We start from the raw sequence: 24,858 nt of genomic DNA on the forward strand, positions 1-24,858 counted from the left end.
TAACTGCAAGCAAATGTGCTTTTTAATTATGAACTACTGCTACAGATCCTAAAAAGCCTCAAACCACTGTAAATGGGGAAAACAACTGAACACAATTCTTAATCATTTAAATTGCAACAAGGTAAAATAAATGGTTTAGTTAAGCCTACTACAGTAAGCCACTAATTCAAGAAGTTACTACAGAAAGCTCTAGGTAAGTTCCTGAATACTTTTGCCTAGACATAGGTCTAGAGCTGCTTTTAAACAAAAATATTTCAGGTTTCAAGGTGATGTGTTTTCATAGTAATACTATAAAAGCAGCTTCCATCTCTCACACTAGGTTTCAGAAATCACAGGTGGAAAGTGGTTTCATGGGTAATATGAAGAAAAAGCAAAAGTCAATTTTAACATGACTGGGCTAAAGATATGTCTCACTAATCAACACATATGTGTCACAAGAAATTCCCCTGTCATTTCCATAAGACTCAATACAACTCTTATTTCAATCATGAAGCTAAATGCTTCTCTCCTGGAAAAGAAACTCAAGGAGAGTTTTGGAGGGATAGTCCCAAAAGCATTCCTGAATCATGAGATTGACATGAAGTAAAAAAAGAATAGAAGTTTTACAACTGGGACATGGACAAAAGACCCGAGTCTTTGTCCTGTGCGAACATACACAAGAAACCTAGAGAATTGCTAGGAATTTGCAGCTCACAAGACTGATTCTCCCAATGGCAGAAGCTCTACCAAGAGCTGTAACCAGATCATAAAACAAGAACTGGAAAGTAATGCAGATATTCTATAGGATGGCGACATCAACTTGTTCCATCTCATGCAAAGCCATGCTGTTCTAGATTTCTGTACAATAGAATAAACAGGAAAAGAAGTCATACTATATATACCTGCTATCCTTTTAAAATAGGTCAGCTATAATTTCTCGTACTACTTTCATCCCTGTCCTGACTGAAAAAAGGGCAAGCAACACTCAAAGGAGACCAAACCAGAAATTATATCCAAGTTTAGGCCATTTTCAGCAGAGAAATCCCAACTGATATACAAATACACAACAGAACCATATATGTTTTAATAGACGAACTGTGTGCAGTCAAGAAGTCGCTGATTCTCAGCTGGACAACATCTAACAAACTAATAGAATTTGTTCTTCCTGAGGTTCTGCATCTTGGTTTCACACAATAGGAAAATCTTTTCAATTATTACACAAGGATTAGTTTAGACACAAAAATTTTACGAATATGCATGGCAAATGCATAAGCTGAGCACTTGAAATACAAAATAGTCTCAAAGCATCACTATTTCATCATGCTCATTACAATTAACACAGACTTATGTTGTTTTTCAATCCCTCTGAGATAAGATGTTCAGTTATACTTTCAAAAGTCTGCTATTCTGCAGTAATTTTAGTAAAATTATAGAGTACTACTTTTAAAAACAAGTGTGATATTAAGAACTAGCATGAAATACAGAAATCATAAGAAACAATCTACATACCCATTAGCACACACAGTCATATTGCCATTAGTGTTACAATATGACCAATTTTAAATAGCTGGTTCAGAGTCAATGCTGCAGCTTTCAAACCCATTTAACATATCTCAGCAATGGTTAAGCAAGCAAAATTGTTTCTATGACTACCTCTTCTCACTCTCCAAGGAGCTGAAGAAACTACCCTAATCATTAGAGGAAACACAAACGCACAATCCCACCTGACCATTTTGAGATTAAGACAAGCAGGCAGCTAATGACATGACATGTCTCTCTTGCAGACCATAAAAGTCTCCAAAATCTATTTGGTAGATAATTAACATATTAATACAGTGCAAGTAACACAAGAACAAGCATTATTATACAAACTCTTTCATTATTACTTTATAGCAAAGACTATGTTTTATCCAAAAACTTCCCTGCTTCTGATGCAATGTTTTTCAAATATATAAACTATTTCCAGCAAGCTCTCTACACAACTGTTAAATAGCCACAGAGAATACCTGAATTACTTTCAAATGCATTTAGAATATTACTGCAGTCATAGTATTTTGCCATTAAAGTAGCCACTTATGTTTTTAGTTCCTTTGCAGGTATGTGCATCATTCCTTGCAACGCATCCAAGATCAGTCACCTAAACATTTACTCAGATATGGCAGGAAGTTTCTCATGGCTCCCACTTCTACTGATCTTAAAGCAAAAAAGAATCACAACGTAACAAGAGAAAAATCCCAATCATACAGAGAGTTCACAGTAAAAAAAATACATGAAGCATTAATATTATGGCTGTCCAGTAAAATCCTCTGCTTTCTACTTTAAGGGCACATTCAGCCTTGGTAATTTTCTACTTGGAAACAGAATGACCTATCAATTATTTGCTATTAATGGTCTTAATAGCTCCTCCTTTTCTGTTTTTCTTAGAATAGTATCAGATTCCAAAATAAGAGAATGGCTAACATTGGAATAAATGGAAAACCTTGACTGTAGTCAGCCTTTTCAGTTAAGTAACGTATCTTCAAAAGGCTGATACTACAAAGTTTACTTTTCAAACTAAAGTGGTAGAATTCCTGTTTAGCATTAGCTGAAGAAACTCAAGAATTGAATATTCAACTCCCACCAGAGTCTTCAGTTCCTCAGATTCCTTGAAAAATTCTTGCATCCATGTTAGCTGTGTTCACCTACTTACCCGGTCTTCCAATAAAGGACAAATGTAAGAGAGTAGCAAAGGATATATTATCTCAGAGCGTCTTCCCCTCAATTTCAAAAAAACCCCACAAAACAAGAAAAAAATATAATGTTGTTTCCAAGCACACCAACCTGCAACAAAATGGCTGTTTTATGCTGACTTTTCATCAGGTTGTTGATAGATTCAAAGAGTCTCCTCATAGATTCCTCAAACTCTGTTTGTTCTTTGCCTTCATATAGCCTGTTGAGAGATGCATTGCGTTATAGTTTCAGAATCAGAAAGTATCATAGTTCTGAGCATACCAAATCCAATATTCATTAAGAAAATATCTTAAAAGTTGAACCAATATTATGCAGATACCTCACCCAAGGGATATATGTTACTCAGTCTATTGAGTGGAGTCTTCAACTTGACACAACACAAAAATTTTCCATTTTCTTGAAAAACCCTCTAAATAATAAAACTTTCCAGATTTGAAGTTTCAAAAATTAAAAAAAAAAGAAAAAAGAAAAAAAGACATTTCACTTCCAGTGACTTGCATGCAAAATAGGCATTTAGCGATACACTTTTTTGCCTTTTAACTGAGCTATTCTCAGATACATCTCTCTTTCCTATACCTGAATACCACTTTTAAACATATGTCCTGTATGTTTGGCTGAGCTCTACATAACTAGTCCTTTTAGTCTTCCCCATAAATAAGAAGGTCTGAAACTCTAAATTCAGTTGGACAACAATTATTTAAGATTTTACTGTGCCATACATAGCCTGAACTCTTGAACACAATGATCTCCAGGACAAACATTCAGCTTCAAGCTATTTGTCAGAACATTAGGCCATTCACCGATCTTGGGCCAAGCCAGCTGATGCAAGTAACGATCACCTTTTGAAATTGGTCACTATTACTAAATAGATTTCTACAACTTACGCTCTAAATCAGAAAGCAGATTTTTATGATTCCCTCCTGAAAGACTTATCTCAGTAATGTCTGTATTTTAGGCCAGATGCATCATCAGATATAAGTTTTTATGTTAGATTTGTAAAAATGAAAAATAGAGTTCTGTTCTGGAATTAATTTTTTTTTATTCCACAAGTCTACTGCTATTCATGATATTGCATTGCTAGTCAAATGAGCACTTACTGTGAAAATAATGTCCTTGACCTAACAATGAACTTGAAAACATATTCCAGAGCTTTCAGAGTTCTTAGGATTGGTTCGCATTGCTCCCCTCGGCTAGAGATATCCAAGTAAGTCTTCAGAACAGTCATTAATTTCCTGAAGTAAAAAAAAAAAAAATTAATTTAAAAATATCCTTTTTTTTCATTTTTATTTATTTCTCTAACTAGTTTGGCCACACTAAATAAATCTTTATGCTTAATCAAGCAGAAGAGAAAAACATATTGCATTTATTTTTGTGTTCGTTACACACATTCTATCAGTATAACAAATAAAGAGAAAATTCTTAATTGTACAAGCCACTAAACAAGCTGGTATCTCAAAACAGCAGCGTAATTCACACAATCCTGGAAGCTCTTTCAGCGGCTTATTCAGAGGCTTCACCAAACGGTCAACATTGCTCTTACAAAAGTTTGTAACATACATGCACAAGATAATACAAAACGTAACTCGAGGTTACTACCGCCTCGAGTACACAAAGCAGCAATCCGGTGATTAAACACTATGATATGCTCTAAATTAACTGAAGGCAAGTGGTACAACCTTCTGGCAGACTACAATATCTGCCTAAGGTATGTACATTATTACTTCCCTGCTTTGTATACCAAGACAGTTTTTGCTAAACTAATACCTAACCTGCTCACAATAATAAAATGCAAAGAGAAAAAGAGGGAAAACAGAAGTTACTTTTGACTAAAATAACTCCAAACTAAGCTTACAGGTTCCCTCCATTTATATAGTTATAGTTTCCATCTTAAATGATGAAATAGATATTAATGATGTAATCTTTATCTTAATATAGCAACCAAGAGCTGAACTTCTTTTTTCTTACATTGTTACCAGAATGGGAATTTACCATGCCCTAGCTTAAAAAACAAAACTAGCATTTACTTGTTGATGAAGTTTAACAGTTCATCAATGGGACTAATGAAACATTACTGAGTGATAAGTATGACATTTGGGACATACCCCCATGGAAATAATAGTTCCAAACACTGCTAACTACTGCACAGAATATATATAGCTGTGTCCTCTGCACCAGCCTAACTCAAATTTCAGGATCGAACTAGCAGGGTTTTGGCCACTCATCCTCATAAGCTACATCAATGTTGTATTTCTGATTACTCCTTTGTATTGGTTCTCTGAAATTGCACCTTTGTACTAAGTCAGAAAAAATATTGCCCACTAATTTTTATGCAGTATCAGTCCACTCAAGGGCCCTCAATTAACTGAATGTTAAATCCTCTCTGAAGTCTATAAAAGCTAGGGGCAAATGGATGACAACACAGAAACTGAATGAAGACCTCACAGTTTGGCTAAAATACTGTATCATCTAATGGAGTCAAAACAGCTATTAGGAATGACTTTCAACAAATCATCCTTCCTCAGTTGAATGACAGACTCAATTAGCCTTGTCAGTGGCACCTGATAAGGGGGTTCAGCACTCAGTTTTAACTACAGGCTATGAGAAATCTCTGCACATTACACTGAGAGCAAGGATAACTAGCAATGCATCATTGCCAGCATCAGAAAAAGCCTCCTTTCCCTCTACTACGCAATGACCTAAGTCAATCTGCTGCTAAATTTGCAGGATATTTCCATATGCTACAAATTGTCACACCTTACACCCTAAGCTTTTTACTGTCCTTTCAAATCTCCCATGGTGTGAACTCTACAATAAATACTGTGTTGTTTGACTTGGAGACACCTACTGGACACAAAAAATTGGTGAAGAAAATCTGATATGAGGATGACCAGTCCTTTGCTGATAATACCTAATATCAAATACTCGTATAAGAACTATCACATCCATGCTGTTGAAAAACAAATGCATGAAGCTCAAAGAAGCTCCTCTTCCACTTTCCAGCTTTGGGAAACTTCAGCTCCCACAGCCAACAATACCAAAGAGATAAAAGCAGTGTTCTGCACTTGATTCATCTTTTCCACAAATCTAAGGACAGTAAAATGTTTAAATGAAAGGGTAGCATTGTCTTTTGAAAAGGTAAAAGCATTCATAATATGCCTGAGACACAGTGTCTCCTTCCTAACGGTGAATAAGACCATGTACAGTTACTTCATAAAACATCAGTTCTTGAAACCCAGGGCATATTCCATGATATGCATGGAGCCAATGATGCCAAGAAAACTCAAGACTCTGGGAACATAACCATAAACATCATTTTGCCTCTGATGTTTTGATTAAACAATTTGAAACTGCCAGTCAGGTAAGTCTTAAAAATATTTTAAGCAAATCAGGCTGTCTGGAGGGGTTCTGTACCCAACCTTCTGTCCTTCCGCAATGCCATAAATTACATATGCTAATAACATGCAGAGTGAAGAAGGACTGAAGAACATCTAGTTTGTGCTTAAACTTTCTGAACTCGATAATGCTGACCTCGACTCTCATGGAATATGACAGAGAATTGGTTGCGTACTCCTTTTCAACTCTAGCAAACTTATGTTCTAATACAAGATCTGGGAGATGTTTCCTGTTGAATAGGAATTACTGTATACTTAGCATAGGACACTACAAAATATCCTCAGCTACTCTGTACCTTTAGCTAAGGTTTTCCATCTGCTTTTCAAATCCCAGATTAGAAGTTTTGTTTCAATCTGCCAACTCATCAAAACTGGCAGGTTGATGAAAAAAACGTTATCTATGAATACTGAATACAAGTGAATACTGTCAGCACTTTCCTCAGATAAGCAATAATTACTATTTTTCTTCACAATTCAAAGCAATTTTATCCTTTGATCATCTGTGAAAAATCTTGTTTAGAATAAAGGAGGGATCCAAGATTAATTTTACTGTATACCACATCTGTACAACTTTTGTTCTTTTCTATATACCCATGCCTTTCCCTTTGGGCACATCTGGAAACTCCAAAAAACAAAACCTTCCCCAGATTCTGCTTCCCAATTGGCCTGACCACGTAATAAACCTGAAGATTGCCGTTCACAGTACTGAATAGTGAAACCTTTCTAGGTGCATAGGAAAAGATCTGACAGTTTCCAAACAGATTTTTGCAGTGAGTTTGTTTGCTGTAAAAGAATATGGAAAAGCCTATAAAAAAGTGCTAAGGATATTCTTCAGTCCCCACTTAGAGCATTTAAGATCAGGAATGTAAAAGAAGAGGCCTTACACCAAACTACCTTCCAACAAATTCAATAGGATACAGGTGAAGTGCTCAGGCACAGTGAAATCCAGAAAATAAAAAATGATTGTCAAAGATGATCAATTAACCACAAATTAATTACTATTTTTGCCAATTAATTCTACTCATAATCATATCTGTTTCTCACAGGTAGGTCTGTTTCCAGATGAACAACAGCACCAAAACAACAGCCATCATCATTTACATCAGAAAACCCAAAACAGGATTTACTTTCTCTTTTAATGAAAATGAAACTTACTTGTATGCCAAAGTTGCACTAAAATGCTGTTGGATATACGCTTCCAAAACAGTGTTGAAATGTTGAAACTTGCGGTCTGCAATGAGTCCTATTATATATATCTAAACAGAGATGGACCTGATTAGCATTTATCATGAGGTAAACAATGTTACTCTCCTCACGAATTTATGATAAAACAATATTTAAGAGGTTTTTTTTTTAATTTGCTTTTCAGTCAAATAGTAATATTCCATCTATTATGTAGAGATTGTAACACTAATTCTTTGATATAAACAATCTGATGGCTCACCTGCATTCATTTCTTTACTTAGACATCTTAATCTTTTCAGTGCTAATTCTTACCAGTGCATCAAAGACAAGGATGTCATACTCATTACTATGGGAGTGTTCCATCATGATGTTAAACAGGGCATCCAGCGTGTCTTGGAGAAACTACACAATACCAACAATAACATGAAATGACAAATTAGCAATCAATTCAGTTTGAAAGCCACACAACTCAGTTTCCAGAGAGGAAAATTTTTTTCACCCTTAAGCTTAAGGAATTTTAGAAGCCTTTAGTGAAATATCACTTAAATTCAGAATGGACTTCAGCAGATTTAGATCCTAGTTTCTTTAATTTTAAAAATCTCAATCCTCACCTAAATTCAGAATGCACTTCAGAGGATTTAGTTTCTAGTTTCTTTAATTTAAGAATCTAAATCCTCAGCCACATAAGCAATCAGTAATACATGGTTAGCTCAAAGCTTATGGAATTAAGCTAAAAATATTCTATAATATTACAGATAGCTATCTAAAACAAAATTCCTTGTTCCTTAATGATACAGCTTAGTAGCTACTATTTTCACCCTCAGGTGATGATTAAAAGCACACTTAATACTTCTGCGGTCTGATGCAAAGCCCACTCTGAAGCAAAGAAAAGGTTCGCATTGACTTAGCAACCAAATCTTTGTTTGGTTCAAAATTCCTTTTTGTAGATTCTCCTTCCTCCTCTTTTTCAAGAGTGGCATCTACTGCTTATATTTAAAGAGTAACACAAATATAATAGACTCTTAATGTGAAGGCTGGAGTCTGCCATTTTCCAGAATATTAATAAATTTTTATATATATTATACACATTAAATTAACATAGCATTCCAATGGATACACCATACATTTTGAAGTTTTTTTTTTAATCTACATTTATTTAATGTTAAGAAGCATAAAGAATGGGAGAAGAATTGTTTATGTTATATCAGATAGACAAAAGCAAACAGCGGAGCAAATATGCCCTTAACCAACACTGTGGACAATATTTTACTATTTTTCGCCCTCATATTCTACTTTTCTTTTTTTCTTTTTTTCTTTTTTCTTTTTTTTTTTTAATAAAATTGCCTGTGCATGACAAGCTCGAAATTACATTTTACCTGTAATATATAGCTGAGCATCTGGCCAAAGCAACAATGTCTCCAAATAATACTCTTGGTACTGAATTCTGCATTCACTGCACAAAGTTTCCGGTCACATAAAACAATAGAAAGTAGCAAGAATCCAAAAAAATTAATTACCAGTGATAACAAGCAGATTTGACCAGACTTCTAGCTAACCTCAGCAGCCTGTCTGACAGTAGCCAATACCAGAGATGTTTGGCAGAAACAGGTAGAAAACTCTGCAAAAGGCTAACACTATCAAGAATCCTGTCCAGATGCTTGCTTTTGTGCTCCCTCTCTAACAAAGAACTTGGATCATGTCTTTTGCAAACTGTCATTAACAAGTGAGACAAAAGGCTTTTCTTGGGTGCTGGGATTGGCAATGAAGGTTAATAACAATTTGGAATATGAGTGCAGAGAGAAACTGAAGCTGATCTAAATAAAATTACATATATATTTTTCAAATACATTTTATAATCTGTAGAAAGAATCGGAACCACTATGAAATGGGCTTCACTCATACTGTTACTATTCTTCAACAGAAATACAGCCTTTGGAAAAATACTGGTTTACTCAGTTCTGGGCATTTTCAAAATCTATATAAATACCACTACCTCAATTTACATTTTATTCCTACAATTTTTAATATTGCTGTCAACAGGGTTCTTGTTACTAAAGTGAAACTTGTTCACAAGTTGTAGGGAATTCTGCTCCTGTCCATGTTCTATTTGTTTTCCCCTTTCATTAGGATTCTGGTATGCACCCTCTCCAACAAAGAACAGCAGCCATGAATTCCCACAGGACAGCTTAGATATACCGTTTAAATGCTCAGAAATGTACTAGGTAGCATGCTACAAGAACAGCTTAATGTTTGATAGATTTAGTTTGTCAGACCATAAACAGCCTGACAGAAAGAAACCAAAAACATGCCATTCTGAAAGGGCTGCTCAGTATCACAAGGTAATATTCTAAGAAGCCTTATGAAGACAAATGATGAACAGATGAGATCACTAAAGTCTCACAGTAGTATGCCCTAGATGAAAAAAAGACTGCTGGATAATATACTGCAGTGAAGTAAAAAAAGCTCTTTTTCAGGAACATAGCATCAAGTGATTCACAACAATTGTTTTCCTCATTTCCGATAACAGTCTGTACAATCACAGTCATGCTTTAATTGCAACCTGAAGCTCAGTAACAACGCAACTCAAATGTTTCCAGTTTCTGCTGGCAATCCCCAGAACCATTAATTTTTAATCTTTCTTGCTCTCAAAGCTTTCAGCCATCAGTGTGCATAGGCACTCTTCTCCAACACTGCATTTGTACTGAAAAAGATGCAAATGGTATACTAGAACGTAAAACCCAAACATCAACTCACTTTCTATTCTCTACATTAGTAAAGAAAGGTGGAGGGGGGAATCTAAAGCCAGAGTGAAGTCACCTCAAGATGCAGTATGTTTCAAGAACTGAAGTTTGGCTTTATTGCTTTACTGTCTTACAATACCAAATTATGTGCTATTCTTAGGTCTTATCTCATAGTGTAAATATCCCAACAGTTGGGATATGCATTACCATGGAGCTTAGCCATGAATACTTCTTGTATGACTAAAAAGCATCCATGTTTTCAGGAGAAGGATGAAAAACCAACAGCACTGAAGGCTTCTGAAGAAGAAAACCAGCATCACTACCTTAAGTCAAACTTAGTAAACAATCTAAAAAAAAATTACAAAAGGATTCTCTGAACAATGATCATTTGTTGGAGCTTCAGTGAGGTAAACACTTGCTTTGTCTTCCATTTTGAGATGATAAAATATGACATTCTACTGACACCAAAATAAAAAAACAGAGTATGAAGAATCACGGATATGGTACATCAAGCTTAAGATATAGCAGCTTCCTCAGTAGAAAGACAGACTTCAGGGACCACGCTGAAGCATTGTTACGCAGTTCTCAGTTCATTGCGTACTACCACAGATGAGTGCCAATGTAATTTTACATCTGCTGAACAGCAGTATCTTGTACTGGTATAGTGGCCAAGGAAGTGTAAAGAATGCCTTTCTCATCAAATCTTGTCTATAAAAACCATGCCACCTTTCAAGTGAAGAGCATCATCTAGCCCTCTATAAATACCTCCTTGCACATATTTACCTTAGTAAGCACTAAAATAGGTGACTGATTACAAATAAAAATAGAAATCAGATGAATCTTTCAGAAAAAACAAGGGAAGTAATTAGGTAATTTAAAAGATAAGCATGTAAGCATGAGCAACAACCATTAAAATTGGCCAATACATACTGTTACTTTGGCCAAAGACTACAATATTGCAAGTTAGATGCCTTAATATACAGAACACAACACTCTCCATCTCAAACCTTTCAGGGAAAATTTCCTAAAATAAATCAAGCGTTGACACATGGCAGATGTCTAACACAGAGTACTTCACCATAGCACTGAGTGAACAAAAGACCTAAGATTTAAGGCCAAGATATTAAGTTAACGCAGATTTTAGTGGTAACTAAAAATAGATATTCAAGGACATACTTTTACTAAGTTTGATTAAATCTAACAGCAGGTACCATTTACTTATTGTTTCCTCATTTCAGACTTGAGAGCAAAACACTCCTCCAAACCTATCAGCTTAAACCTTTGATCATCTTGAAGATTGTTTCCTTTTCTTTTTGCATCAAAATAGAGAATCTACCTTAAATAGGAGCACAGTCTTACTCAGAAAAGTATCTTCCAAATTATTTATTCAGCATACTTCACAGCACAAAGCAGCAAAGCACTCCCATATGAAGTTCAATCTACCTGACAATGCATAAACAAAACTGAATTCTGAAGAAACAAACAGAATGGAAAACCTATTCCTAAAGTACAGTTGGCCAGTTTTAGCCAAGGAAAAGGAGAAAGTTCTAGAGAAACAGTGGTGTTCTTGCTCCATTAACTTCATGATCAGCACCAAGCTCATATACTTGTCTGTCTTTACCAGCATTATTTTATGTTTGGCTGTGCATATGTAAATACATATACCCACACACAGATAAACACAAACATGTGGTGAATAAAGCATTTTTGTATGCCAAAAGAAAAGCAAAAAGCTGTTAAAAGCATCCAGAAAAGAATAGTTTCACATTGTTGCCTGCTCTCTGCAAACTTCCAACAGCAAAAGATCATTTACCTTCACAACTTCCTCTCCATCCACAATTTTCAATTTTTCCAGGTTCTCCTGTAGCAGCTCTGGCTTCATGCGCCACTTCAAGAGACCTAGTAAGCCCACTAATAAAAAAACAGATAGACTGATATTAGAATTTTAAATATGAGATTTATCGTTTGTGAAAAACTATTCTTCTAAAACTTCAACCTGTTTAAAAAATACATACCATTTTGAGTTAACTTTGTAGAACAAACGAGAGTTGAAATATAAAACGCATCTCGTGAGCTTACTGAGAGCCCCCCTACAATACTTGAGTTCCTGCCTATGGTTGCTCCTTTACTTTCTGTGTGTTGACGTGTAGAAGGTAATGTCAAATAAGCACTGGCATCCTCCATTTTTTTACTGTCACCCTGAAAAACAACATGCCATTTATTACATATTTTACAACACTGAATATAAATGCATTATAAAAGACACACTACAAAAGTGAGCAAAAAAACTGTTTCTATGGAATTAAATGCATGCATTCAATGATACGGAATATGAAAGTCCCAGTATGGCTAGTGCAGCTAAACCAAGAATCAACGCTTGTCAGCAAGACAGGCTGCAATGGGCATGCAGGAAAATAAAACATTGAAAATATAAAGGTATGTGTTTTAAGGTGTCATGAGGAATTAGGACAGGTGACAACACTGGCAGAACAGAACAGAACCTCTCATTAAAATGTCAATAGCTAATGTACACACAAAAGTAACGAGCATCACCATGAAGACTGTAAACACAATACACATGATACAGTTACGTCTGCACACAATTTAAGAATAGAAAAAGGGACTAATAGGGAAAGAATAGCAGCTCTGTTTCAATACATCCATTTTAACTCAATACCTGGATCTTCAGTAAAAATTTCAGGACATGAGATTATACTTTAAGCTAAAAAATACACTGTAGTGAAGAAGTGACTCTACAAGCCACAGACAAAGAGATCATGGAATTTATGCTTTTCAACAGGATGAACAGTACTAAACAAACCAAATACCTATTTTTTTCCTGATTTCATCAAGTCGCATGCCACAACTCACAATAGAGTTTTGGTATGTATGAAATTCTGACTAATGCTGTGGACAGAGAGAGTTTTTAGACAAATAAAAACCAAAACAGCATTCCTAACTTTGTTTCCAGTTTTTCTTTACAAAACTAGTCTAGAAAATGTTCCCAATGAGTTGATGAGCTCTGTCACTTACAGTCATCACAACATGACAGATCTGATTCAGTCAAGCATAACATCATACTCCTAAGACTACAATTATGCCTGAACAAGGAGTTGCGAAAAAGTCCATCTAGAATGATTTTCTGATGATTTTGTTTGTATGTACTTCCATGAATGCACAAGTCCAGTTTCCATTTCCTATCAAACAAGAAGAAAGGTCCAAAAATTGACTATAGAGAGATCTAGACAGACAAAAGGCAAGACAAAGCAAAACAGACAGTATTACTAAATTTCACCATTTAGAATTTCTGGAATTAGAAGAGAATCTTGACTTCCCTTTTCTGAGACAAGTTAATTAGACAGGAGGAAAAGACCTGAAAATTACATCCAAAAGTCTCTCAAAAAGAGCGAGTGCCAGAAAGTAGTGAAAATAATGCATACATTTTAAACCTTGCAATTTTTAATCGACTTATTCTGAGGGGCCAGATGCACAACTGTTTAAAAACATTTACAGCTTGCAATTGCTGTATTTAATTCTAGAATAGGCAAACATATGTCAGAAAATCTGTCCATTTCTCCCAAAGATAAAATAGGTCAACTCAGTTTAGCATTTCTTTCATATATGCTGTCACTTAATCAAAAATTACAGGGTTGATACAGGAATGTATTTGATGGATTTTTGCAACATTAACAAGTCATACAACGTGATCATTGTATGTCCTTCTGGTATATATACTTATCAGCTTTAGTATCAGTGAAGAGCAGACAAATAACCATACACTGCCATTAATCTCTGTTCAACTCTCAGTTTAACATACTTGTATGCATCCCACTTGCTATTAATGTAACATCAAACTAGTTTATTAGGAACACTAAGAAATTCTAAGAAACAGCTAAAATAAGTAACTGTTCTAGTATATTGCCAGTGATTTCAAAGTTCTCACTACTGAATAACCTGCAAGAAAGAAAAAGAAAAAGAAAAAAAAAAAAAAAGCTTAAGAACTTCTGCTCCCTGCTTTGATTCACAAAGTAAAAAAAAAAAAAAAAGAAAAAACAACTTATCTCTGCCCAAGGCTGGCCAAGAATAATATTCTTCCTGTTCAAAATCAAATCCATGAAACTTCTGAAGATGTTTTTTTATGTAAGTAACTACACAGTAAAAGCAGTCTCAAACAACAAATTATCTAAGATCTCACATTCCTTGATTATTCACTTTTCCTTCTTGTCACCTGAATGATGATCTACATCCACATACTGAGTTTTGCTGTGACTTCCTCGATACTAGGAAAGGCCAAAAGCATTTTAGCTACATGAAAAATAGCAAGAAGAGCAATTGTTTCTCATTGTTCTTTGATACATCTATCTATGATTAAAATTTGCAGTAATATTTAGTAATCGTGAAAGAAACATCAAACTTTTTTCAAATGAAAGATTTAATATTTGTCTTTGATGAAACAATAAAATGTAACTAGCACGAGAAAAGTGAACACTACAATTAAACATCACACAGTCTCTCAAAAAAGGTCTCTCATGAAAGGGAAAAAGGAAAGGCTGATCAAAAAGGTTAATCCAATCAATACCTTTAAGACTAACAAATCATGGATGCCATCTTGAAGAGTTGTTCCATCTTCTTTCATTAGCCTTATGTAGGCCATTGCAAAATTCTTTTCTCCTTTATCTTTAGCTGCAAAGCAAAATAATACTTTCAGTTGACTATCAACCAATTAAAATGCACTAAAGTAAAAATTCCCTACTTACACTCTTGAGATGACCTGTGTCTGAACATGAAGCGCAGATGTATCCTTTGCATGTCTTCAATTGGGACTGCTACCTTTTATAAAATCAGAAAATAATGAATAAAGTTATGTAAAGAACAAGGTGACTCCACCCATTCTATTTTAAGCTTTTTTCAAATAAATATTTGCCATTTCTGCTGGCCCCACAATGCCTTTTGTAGACCATGTAAAACTATTGAGCCTAGTCACAGTAACAGAAGAGGTAGAAGATACGAAATAATCTGTTAAGCTTTGTTTAAAGTCTAGCACCAAAGAAATGAAGCACTAAACCCAGTAAATTAAGGCAAATGTGCTTGTACACTCAAAGATAAACACACTGCAGTGTTATTCCTTACCATGTTAACCATATTATGCAATACCTCAGTGTTATGAATCTTCCATATTTTACACAGATAACTTGACTTTTTTTTTTTTTTTTTAATTTGCTTATACAATTCGTAAGAAAACTTTAGCAATATAAATTAAGTCTATTTTCAGGACCAAATTAATTCAGTTTCAAAACCTTGAGCAGAATCCCAAGGAACCATGGTTGCTTTTTCTTAAAGTAGCATACTTACTTATAATAGATACGCAAGAAGAACCCTCCAATTGTGTAAGAAAAAAAAAAAATATATATATATATATATATATATATATAACTATATATATATATAGTTTTTATGTTATCAAGTTCTAAAACTTTAAACACCTGTGAATGAACACACTCCTTTGTGTTCATTCATGTGACTTCCCTATACAGTTCTTATTGCACAACACTCCTTTGCATTGCCTACGCTTTTCAAAAAGAACTACTGTTAATGATTCTGGGTAAAAGTCTGAACTATACTCAAAATTTAAAAAGAAGCAAGTATGTTACGCAAACCATGGGGCTGGTCAGCATTTTTAAAGCAACACAATTTCTGCTGCAAACGACCCTTCGTTGTCCTCTCCTGCTCCATCCCAGCCACACACCATAGCGTAACTGCAGGCTTATCGTACGCAGCAGTATCATCTTTGTAACGTCGCTCAAACAATCATGCTTATTAGTGAACATGGGACATGCTTTATACGAACACCTTTTGGCAGCTCCTAGGGATTTTCCAAACTGACGTTAAAGATAGATTATGCAATTATTCGTGTCCCTCTAAAGAAATCCAAGACAGTTATTTCTAAAAATGTATTTTTTTTTAGATTTTTTTCATGCCATTGAAGCTTGTATCACCACTATTTTACAGCGGTAGAACAAACACAATACTACATTTTTGATGAGGCGCATTAGGGCACAAGGTTATCTAAGATGATCTCATTTGTTTTCCTACACAAAATCTTAACATCATTTGCTAGGCCAAATTTTCAGCTTCGGTAATCGCGTATCCCTAGCAGCTGATGTATGACCAGGGAACCATACTTCTAGTTGTATTTGGGATCAAAGCTTTTTCCCCCCCCCCCTCCTTAAAGTTGCACAGCATCAACTTGGGGGGGGGGGGGGCAGGGGGTTTTTGTTTGTTTTTAGTGAGACACCAACAAATAAGCAGAAAAAGGCAAGTGCAAACTGCCTGTGCTGTACCTTTAACGTTTCCATCCAACGTGGCTGCTTGACCTGGTAGTAGAGAACGGATCTATACTCACTCACAGGCTTGTCTCCCGCTCCCAAACAAACAGCGTTCTTGCAAAAAGAAGAAAAATAAATCGTGCTTACTGCCTCACTAGTTTCTGTGGGTTTCCATCACTTGAGCTAAAAATAACAGCGGCCATAAACAGAAACCTCCCACCTAGGAACCGTCCCACAGCAGCGGGCAGTAGCCTCGCCTCAGCGCCACACGCCGCCTCACGACGAAGCCGTTAGGGCTCCCAGCACCAGCCTGCTCGCCCACCCCACCGCCTGCCCACCCGCAGCCGCAGCCTGCGCCCCCGCAGCACTTCACACCCTCGCAGCGGGCAGGCGGGGCCGCGCCAGGCCAGGCAGCTCCGCTTCTCAGGCGCGCTCGCACCAAAGCGTGCTGGAGGCGGCGGCCGCGCTCTGTAATCACTGTTTCACACGGAGGGTGCGGAGGAACTAGTGATGGAAGGCAAAGGTTTGATTCCTGTTTTCAGAGTAACTAAGGAACTTCAGTAATCAACACGCAAAGTAATAATGATAGAGGTCATTCTTTCGTGGAGCACTCCCTTTCTCCTCAAATACTCTGACAATTATTTGGCCATACACGAGGAAGGCGATTTCCAAATGACAACATAGCGGATGCAGTTTTAGTGGGCCTCCTCTCCCCCTTTTTTTCTCCAAAATTTAGATTGTAGTCTAGTTTTTATTTCACTTCTGTATCTCCTTTTTCACATTTCTCACAACAGCCCATTCAAGAAGGACTTGGCAAACACTTGAAATGTTTTTTTCTTCATATTGTAATTGCCAATTGATCTTACCAATTTTAGCAATTTGTTTCTCATCTGGTCACACTCCACACCATACATTACTATGTTTTAATGAGAATCTGAACTACAGTACAGAGCTAACTTCAGTTGTGATCAAGTTGGCCAAAATTTCTTGTGAGAGAGGAGCTTAGTTGCGTCAACCTGCGAAGATACTCGAGCGACTTCTGCCCTCCTTTGCCGAGGGCAGCTGAGGGTCGGATCTACACAACAGTTAATCCCCAGCGCTGCTAATAGAGAAAGTACCATCACGACACCTCGCCAGGCATCAGTGGTGAAACTCCCTGCAGCTTCAGTACGTGAAACCAGCAAAGATACTAAGTTCTCTACCGAAGGCACAGATGAAGCTAACCTTACATTGGCTATGCTGACTACTGCAAAGGAGGAGCTGTTTCCTGCTAAAAATCCAGTGAAACTTGGAAGAAGTCTGCTTGAAACACAAGGACACCTCCCGGGTATTGCATGCTTGCTGCCACAGATGTTAGCCAGAAAGAAGATTCAAAGTGTACTCTCCGCTCATGAAATGCCTCACCATGGCAAGGTATGTCCAGCTACCCAAAGGAAGCTCTCTGAGGTTTTTGCATGAGTCAGAAGTAAGTTTAAACGGGTTCTGCGGCATTTACTTAGAGCCAACAAGTTCCCTGGTAATGAACACTAAGTTTCACAGACTTATTTGGTTCATAGATAATGCAATAATTAGAAGCACTGAACTTCGTATAAATTTGAGGGTTTGAAAATTTATTAGTAATCATTGATCTTCTGTGAGCTAATGGGGAAAACCACTTTTGTTATCAGCATTCAGCAGCATCTAAATGTTGTGAAAACTGTTGCTTAAAAATGTCTAAAGGTATATTACTACAAAAAGCGCACATGAACACATATTTTGGTCAGAGGGACAAATCTGTTTTTTCCTAATATTTGGAGAACAGATGCATATGCAGGACTAGACATACATAATACCGGAATGAAAAGTTTAAAAGAAGTGACATTTTAATGCATTATGATAGGTTAATTTCACTAAAGAATGCCTGGGCAAATATATTTTAAGTACATTATCTGTGACAACAATGTAATATAGTCTGTGACTGAAATCTGTTTCACAACAGAGTTCTCCTATACATGCAAGTCATGTGGTTAACTGTTTTCATAGCGGTAAGTAATATTTCACCATCAGGGTTACATTTTGTTGCATGGACCCTGGACACTGTCAGTTTAGGATTTTCTTCATTCAAAGCTACATTTTAGGTCAAGCATTTAATTGTAATTTCATAAACACACAGCCATTTCAGCAAGTCATGAACCATAATGACTTTCTCCATGTTTATTTTATCACAAGAAGTGCTATTATGATTTCACCCTCGTGATCACAGTACAGCTTCAGAAACCAGCTCTAAAAGGAAAGGCCAAAAATCCCCCTGAGCACTGGGCAGGTGTTAAAAAGCCTTAGGGAAGAGACAAAAGCTCCTCAAAACAGAAGACGACAAGCACAAAAACACTGTAAACATTTAAGTTGCATAAGTGCAGTGTCCACATCCTTCTACTGCCACCAACTTAGCAATCTACCATGCACTTCTTTCATTCAAGGCACAAAATCTGCCTTTCTGGCCGAAGCCAGCAGTTAGTTATGTAAAGGAGATGGTACTTCTAACACGTTAATGCATTGTTAGCATTCCTCCAGGAATTTCCACAATAAAAACCAGGGTAAAACTGTAGCAATTGTCAGAAGCAGCATTTTATCTGTTCGTTCACCAGTCAAAGCTAAAACAGGTCATTCAATGTTATTCCTCCATTCCGTCAGTTTTACGCTTTCTGGGCAAGACAGTCATAGGGCTTGAATAGATATGTCACTTTAAACATCATAAAATACATCAGTAAAAAGAACACAAGTGAAGACTGCCAGTTATTGTCCAGTGGTATTGTATGAAAATGTAGGACATGTTTAAGGCTTACTTTTACAATATATTTTAGATTTGCATGTCCATTATTTAGAAAAAAAACAAAACTTAACTTACTGGTATCATTTTTCCTTCTTCATCACAAACACACATTATCACTTCTACATTTCTCTGAGTTGTTTTATTGTATTTGTCAAAATCTCCAGACAGCAATGTAATATAAATGTCATTTCTTATGTCTCCTACAAGAGAAATAAAAAGGTTATAAGTCAGTGAAAACACTGAGAGGATAGGGTCAGCTGAACTTCACAAGAGCACTTGTTTTTCTGCAACGAAACATACTAAAATTAAACGGTCATATTCTCCATCTGAACCTAAATTTTCAGCTCTGCTGTTCTAAGCAGAGAAGAGAGTACAGCGTGAAGTGAAAGCAACCGCATGGGTTTCCTGAGAGCAGCTTTAACTAACTCTCGTCCTGCACTGACACCTGCTGGGGAGGCCATGTCAGCATGCCGTTATCGAGTTCTACCCGAACGTACGCTCTTTGCGGAGGGAACTTCGTGTTTTAATTCTCTCTTGTGAGGAAATTAAGATGACATTAAGCAAACCCCTTTAATTCAGATCCTGATACTTTTAATTTAAATGAGGACTGCAGACCGTGACTTTTTTTGAATTTATGATAAAATATTTGCCAATTAGAGATTGTGAACTAATATATTTATTATTATTATTAAAGGAAAGTAATAACTTGCAATAAAAATAAGATTAATTTAAGATTCAAGGAAGAGTCCACTGTAATTTACATTGTAGGCAAGAAAGCTATGTGCAGAGAACTTGGATTATCCCTCACTTTTGATTTTTTTTTTTCCTGTTTAAGTACTGTATAATACTTTCCAAGGATTTCATTCTTATGTATTTCTCTAATATTGGAATGCTATTTATCATAAAGAGTGAATTCTAAACAACCTCTGAGTTACCCATTACAGAAATCGCTAATTAAGCTTGCAGTTGATGCTCATTAACCCAGAGAATGACAAAAAACTAGTTCTATTACAGAAAAAAAATAAAAATCACATCCTACCTGGCATGATTATTTCAGGAAATCCCAGCTTTCTAGCAACAACTGTGGTTCTATCTACAAGGTGTGGATAGTCCTTCCTAGTTTGAATCACATCCCCAACAAGCATTTTCACAGTTACCCAGAGACCTAGTAAGAGGAAAAAAATTAAACACATTTATGTTAAGGAAAAAAACCTCTCTTCAGATGACTAGCCTCTCTTTCCCCTCCACCAAAACTGTGATGACAATTCACTTCCCTTAACTGGAGAAAAGGCTATATAATCCAAAACTATAGTTACTAATTTAAATAGCCTCCCACACTCTGCCATAGTCTCATGATGTATCACTTTCAGCTGCACAGTTCACCTATCTCCATGGTGATGCTATGGCCAAAATATAAAAGCTGTACTCTAAAATGTAAACAATATGAAATGAAGTTCCACTAAAATGCCTTGTTACTTTACTCTACAAAAATAGTCTACTTTACCTTGTCCACCACTGTCTCCTTTTGATGCTGTCACTTTGCTTAGGAGACTATGTAAAAAGTCACTCTCTGCCACTACCCTGCAGGAGAAAGAAAACAATGTCTGCTAGAAATTAGGCGCTAACTATCTCAAACACCATTCAGAACACACATGACTCAGCTTTAGTTCTCTTTGATTTTATAATACATTCCATCACCAGGCACTTAAAAAAGTCACCCTTAAAATACAATTTTTACTTGCAATTAGACAACATTGCCAGAGTTCCTTCTATTTCAGAGATTATTATGCATATTAAGAGCAACTGAAAATGCCTTCAGATGTAACCTTTATAGTACATTTCTACAATGACTGAACTTGGCTACTTCAACATGGCCAACAGTTTTAGATAGTCACACTTATTCAGCAGAAAATTAAATAGACCCATATACTTTCAGTTACAAAGAAAAATTATTTTTACTACAATTCAGTGATTTAGGCTCCACAGAGATAGGACAGATGAGGATCAGGACTTGTGGGAAAAAAACATGAAAAATAAGAACTCCAGAGGCATCCTTTCTGTTCTTGTCAAAATCTAGCAAAAAAGGTTTTGAAAACACCCAAGAATCATAGGCCCCATCTAAGTAGTAGCATAAAACTCAAACTCAAAACCCACCCACACCACACCTTATACACTAATTGAAATATCAAAATTCAACAAGGCATTGTTTGCATCAGCAAGAATTGGGGTGCCATAAGAGCAGCTCTGTGGCATGAAACCGTGGGTGCTGAGGAGCCAATATCCATGCTACAGCACATGGGGAGTTTTACTTCAGAGTGGCTCTGGTCGCCCTTTAGCAGCTGCATTCATGCATTGCCTGCATTCTTGGACTGGATGCAAAAGAAATCCAGTTCATATTCTCTAAGACTGCTCTGTGTTGCATCAAAGCACTGCAGCTCAGGATAATCAGGTTACCTTAGAAGACACACTCCTGACTCAGATTAAAATACTGACCTTACCCTGTGACTACCTAAGCAGTTAGGATATGTTCTTTAATTTCATAATCTATTGCCCTATGAGTTGCCGAAACAAGGACACAATGTTGAAGTGAGAGACCATTCATGTTAAGCCTATGTGCAGACTGAAGGGAAGAAAAGATGGAAGTGACAACTCAGGAGACTCATTCCATGAGACTGACCACGCTACCAAAGCCTTTCATTTTGTAGGAATGCAGAACCTGAATATATTCAGCAACACATCTGCCCAATCCAGTTTCCTAATGAACAGCCAAACAAACGAACTTTGAATTCTTTTCAACTACTGTTCAACTTCTGAACAAATTCTCATGTTGCAAGCAAGTAAGATCAAATGGTAAACAAGCAAAGCGGACCCAAAGTTCGACAAAACGATTTACTCTCAAAATTTTTTCTCCATAGAATATAAAAGCAGTGTTATGTAGAATGCCACTTAAAAGATGTTTCCAGCAGGTACTGATACCTATCCATTTGATTTATGGGTATCTCATTTTGAGACAGCTGGTCTGGCATTGCTTTTGAAGATGGTTAATAATGTGTGGCAATTCAAATACTTTAACTCAAATACAGTTTTACTCAGATTTTTCTCAAATTCATAACAAAAATCAAACACATATCAATTACTAGTTACCCATATTTGGGAAGCTTATTGTTTCAAATGTATAGATGTTTCTTAACTTGCTTGGTTTTTGTAAAATAGAACATGGTACCAGATGGCTGAAGGAAGACATTCATAGGAATACACCTTTATTTGACATGCTATGAAAGCCTTGTCAAGTCTTAAATGCACTTTAAATTGCAGTAGTGCTGATTTACATATCACTTCAAAAATATCAAAAGCAAGAGGGGTATTTTTTTCACCATAAAACATTTCGCAGATCATTGCACCCACAGAGATATTTTTCTTCAGGTAGAAATATCTTTGTGTAAGTGTAACATTAAGGTATTTATGACCATCTTACGGGTGAAAGGGAATGAAATGCTGCTTTTCTTCATCACATTCAGCTTTTCCTTTTATGATATCTGTAATATCCATAACTAGAAAAGTGAAAGAAAAAAATCATCAAAACATATAATGGCATTAAAAATCTCTTCTTATTCATGTATTAGGTAGAATATTATATATTCTTGTGTAGTTACCTTGAGGCACATTTTGAAGAGTTTATTAGAGTAGCACTATGTACTCTAATGTTAGTATTTCATCAGTTATTGTCGTCGGTGCAAAGTATTTCCTCTACAGTGTATGGATGATCTTTATCATAAAAATAAGTTACATTCAGGCTGGAATGCCAGTGGCTGACATACGGTTGGGGTGGGGAGGGAGGAGATAAACACACACCCAAACATGGAAGTCCCTGGTGGGTCATCGCATCAACACCTACCACAGGCCTTCACAGTGCTTTGTTCAATTAAACAGTCAGATCCCCTGGGTCCACCTCAGTTCCTAGTCAGCTGCTAGGCCCTGGTCAAGGCAGGGCACCAGCCCAGGGACCCTGGCTCCCCCCAAGACTGGCAAGCATCACTGAACTCCTGCTTCAAGTATAGCATAAGAGGCACGAGCTACCTGCTACTCCAAAAGGCCGTCTCAGTCCTTGTGTGCATTTTTTGGAGTTGCTGTCTTTGAGATCCATCCTTCCAACTCGGACTATTTGACAAACTAAATAAACTTTGTCTCTGCTAAGGTCTTTATTTCCAAGATCCTAAGATACAAAAAGGAAAGCTGAAGTACTGTTTGGGGAAGAATTTTAAGTTGAAAAATTTAAACAAGACCTCTAGTAATATATTGAGCTTCAGTAAGTAATAGAAAAAAAAACTGACCCCAAAAGAAGGATGAAAACAGTGTTTTAACATAGCGTAAGGAAACCTGACACTAACATTAGGAGAAAATACAAGAAAAAATAAATGGAGGAAAGCACCAAATCAAGAGCTACAACAAATAAAAAGGATCAAATCATCAGGAAATTTATGAGGTAGGCATTAGAGAAATGCCCAAGAAATTGATTTGAGGAAAGATATTAAAGTATTCATCATCACTGCCATGAAATGCTCAATGACTCTGATGATCTTGCCCTGTTTCTAAGATGCCTTCTGCTTCCTTTGTCTTACTCAAATTTTATGGATTCTGATAGCAACCACAGAGAAGAGAGAATCTGATTTGCAAATAAAAAGTAAGAATTGTAAAGCATGTACTCACTGTGAACACTACTTTCAGATTGTTGAGCATGTCGATTTCCTTTGGAAAGCCTCTGCTCCCCCATCTCACTAAGTAGTTCTCACTATTTTGAAGATAAATAACTTCTTACTATGTGTTTTAAAAGTTCCTTCTTTATAGCATATAAAAAACACAGTACATAAGTTGAGTAACAGACAATATTCTGTGCTGACTGTTTGAAAGTAAAGTAAGACTAAAAGAAAAAAGCTATACAACACAAGTAATCAGCAAGTTACAAAAGATAACTTAAAGAGAACATACAGAATGGTACCTTTTTTTGAGGAAACATTAACATCCATGTGATCTGTTCAATAGGAACAGTCAAAAAGTTGTGACTCTGTCCTGGAATTCACAAGTCCCTCACATCTTATCCCTCCCTCCCCACTGCCTGAGCATTTTTTTCCAGACCATGCAACATTCCCCATCAAGAAGCTTGTGTACTGAATCCAGTGATATTAGAGTCATTCTTGGTTCCTTATCCTGATCAGCATTTGGCTTTTTTCTGTTAGGCATCTGGTTTTGCCAAATTTCAATAATAAAAGCTGTTTCCATTGCATCTGTACAGAATGCCTGCCAAAGCAAATCAAGGCTTCATATACAGGCCTACAAGTGACATTAGATAGTCACAGTCTAATATTATTTTCTCCTCATACAGCTAAAAAGGGCCATACTCAGAGGAATTAGAGTAATTGCAAAGCACACAGAGACGCTATTGAATCTCCATCCTTGATAATCAGAACTTGACGGAACATCTGATCTAAGCTGGCCCTGCTTTGAGAGGTGGGTTGGACTAGTTAACCTCCAGACATTCCTTATCTAAGTTATTCTACTTCAGAACTCATTCTAATTCTATAACTTATTCTATTTCCTGATAGAAATAACAGTACTCACTGTCAGGGCAGGGCGCACAAATCTAATGGAATTATCCTCTTGCTAAAAAAGACGACCCTCTAAATGCTGGATTTAACCTT

At 36.4% G+C, this 24,858-nt stretch overlaps 1 protein-coding gene across 1 annotated transcript in view; it reads right to left on the bottom strand.

Annotated features, from left to right (window-relative positions):
• Positions 1–24,858, bottom strand: part of DOCK2 (dedicator of cytokinesis 2) — a 226,577-nt gene that overhangs the window by 177,758 nt on the left and 23,961 nt on the right. The window contains exons 9-23 of the mRNA XM_026098443.2: positions 23,870–23,951; positions 23,240–23,375; positions 22,638–22,713; positions 20,667–20,743; positions 20,202–20,327; positions 19,238–19,362; positions 16,369–16,467; positions 14,785–14,857; positions 14,607–14,710; positions 12,043–12,226; positions 11,841–11,938; positions 7,599–7,688; positions 7,257–7,357; positions 3,807–3,941; positions 2,800–2,908 (exon numbers count right to left, since the gene is read on the bottom strand). Coding sequence (XP_025954228.1) covers positions 2,800–2,908; positions 3,807–3,941; positions 7,257–7,357; positions 7,599–7,688; positions 11,841–11,938; positions 12,043–12,226; positions 14,607–14,710; positions 14,785–14,857; positions 16,369–16,467; positions 19,238–19,362; positions 20,202–20,327; positions 20,667–20,743; positions 22,638–22,713; positions 23,240–23,375; positions 23,870–23,951 — 1,615 coding nt within the window. The remainder of the gene's footprint in view (positions 1–2,799; positions 2,909–3,806; positions 3,942–7,256; positions 7,358–7,598; positions 7,689–11,840; positions 11,939–12,042; positions 12,227–14,606; positions 14,711–14,784; positions 14,858–16,368; positions 16,468–19,237; positions 19,363–20,201; positions 20,328–20,666; positions 20,744–22,637; positions 22,714–23,239; positions 23,376–23,869; positions 23,952–24,858) is intronic.

This window comes from Dromaius novaehollandiae, chromosome 15 (genome assembly GCF_036370855.1).
Source record: "Dromaius novaehollandiae isolate bDroNov1 chromosome 15, bDroNov1.hap1, whole genome shotgun sequence".
In the NCBI taxonomy this organism is placed as follows: domain Eukaryota; kingdom Metazoa; phylum Chordata; class Aves; order Casuariiformes; family Dromaiidae; genus Dromaius; species Dromaius novaehollandiae.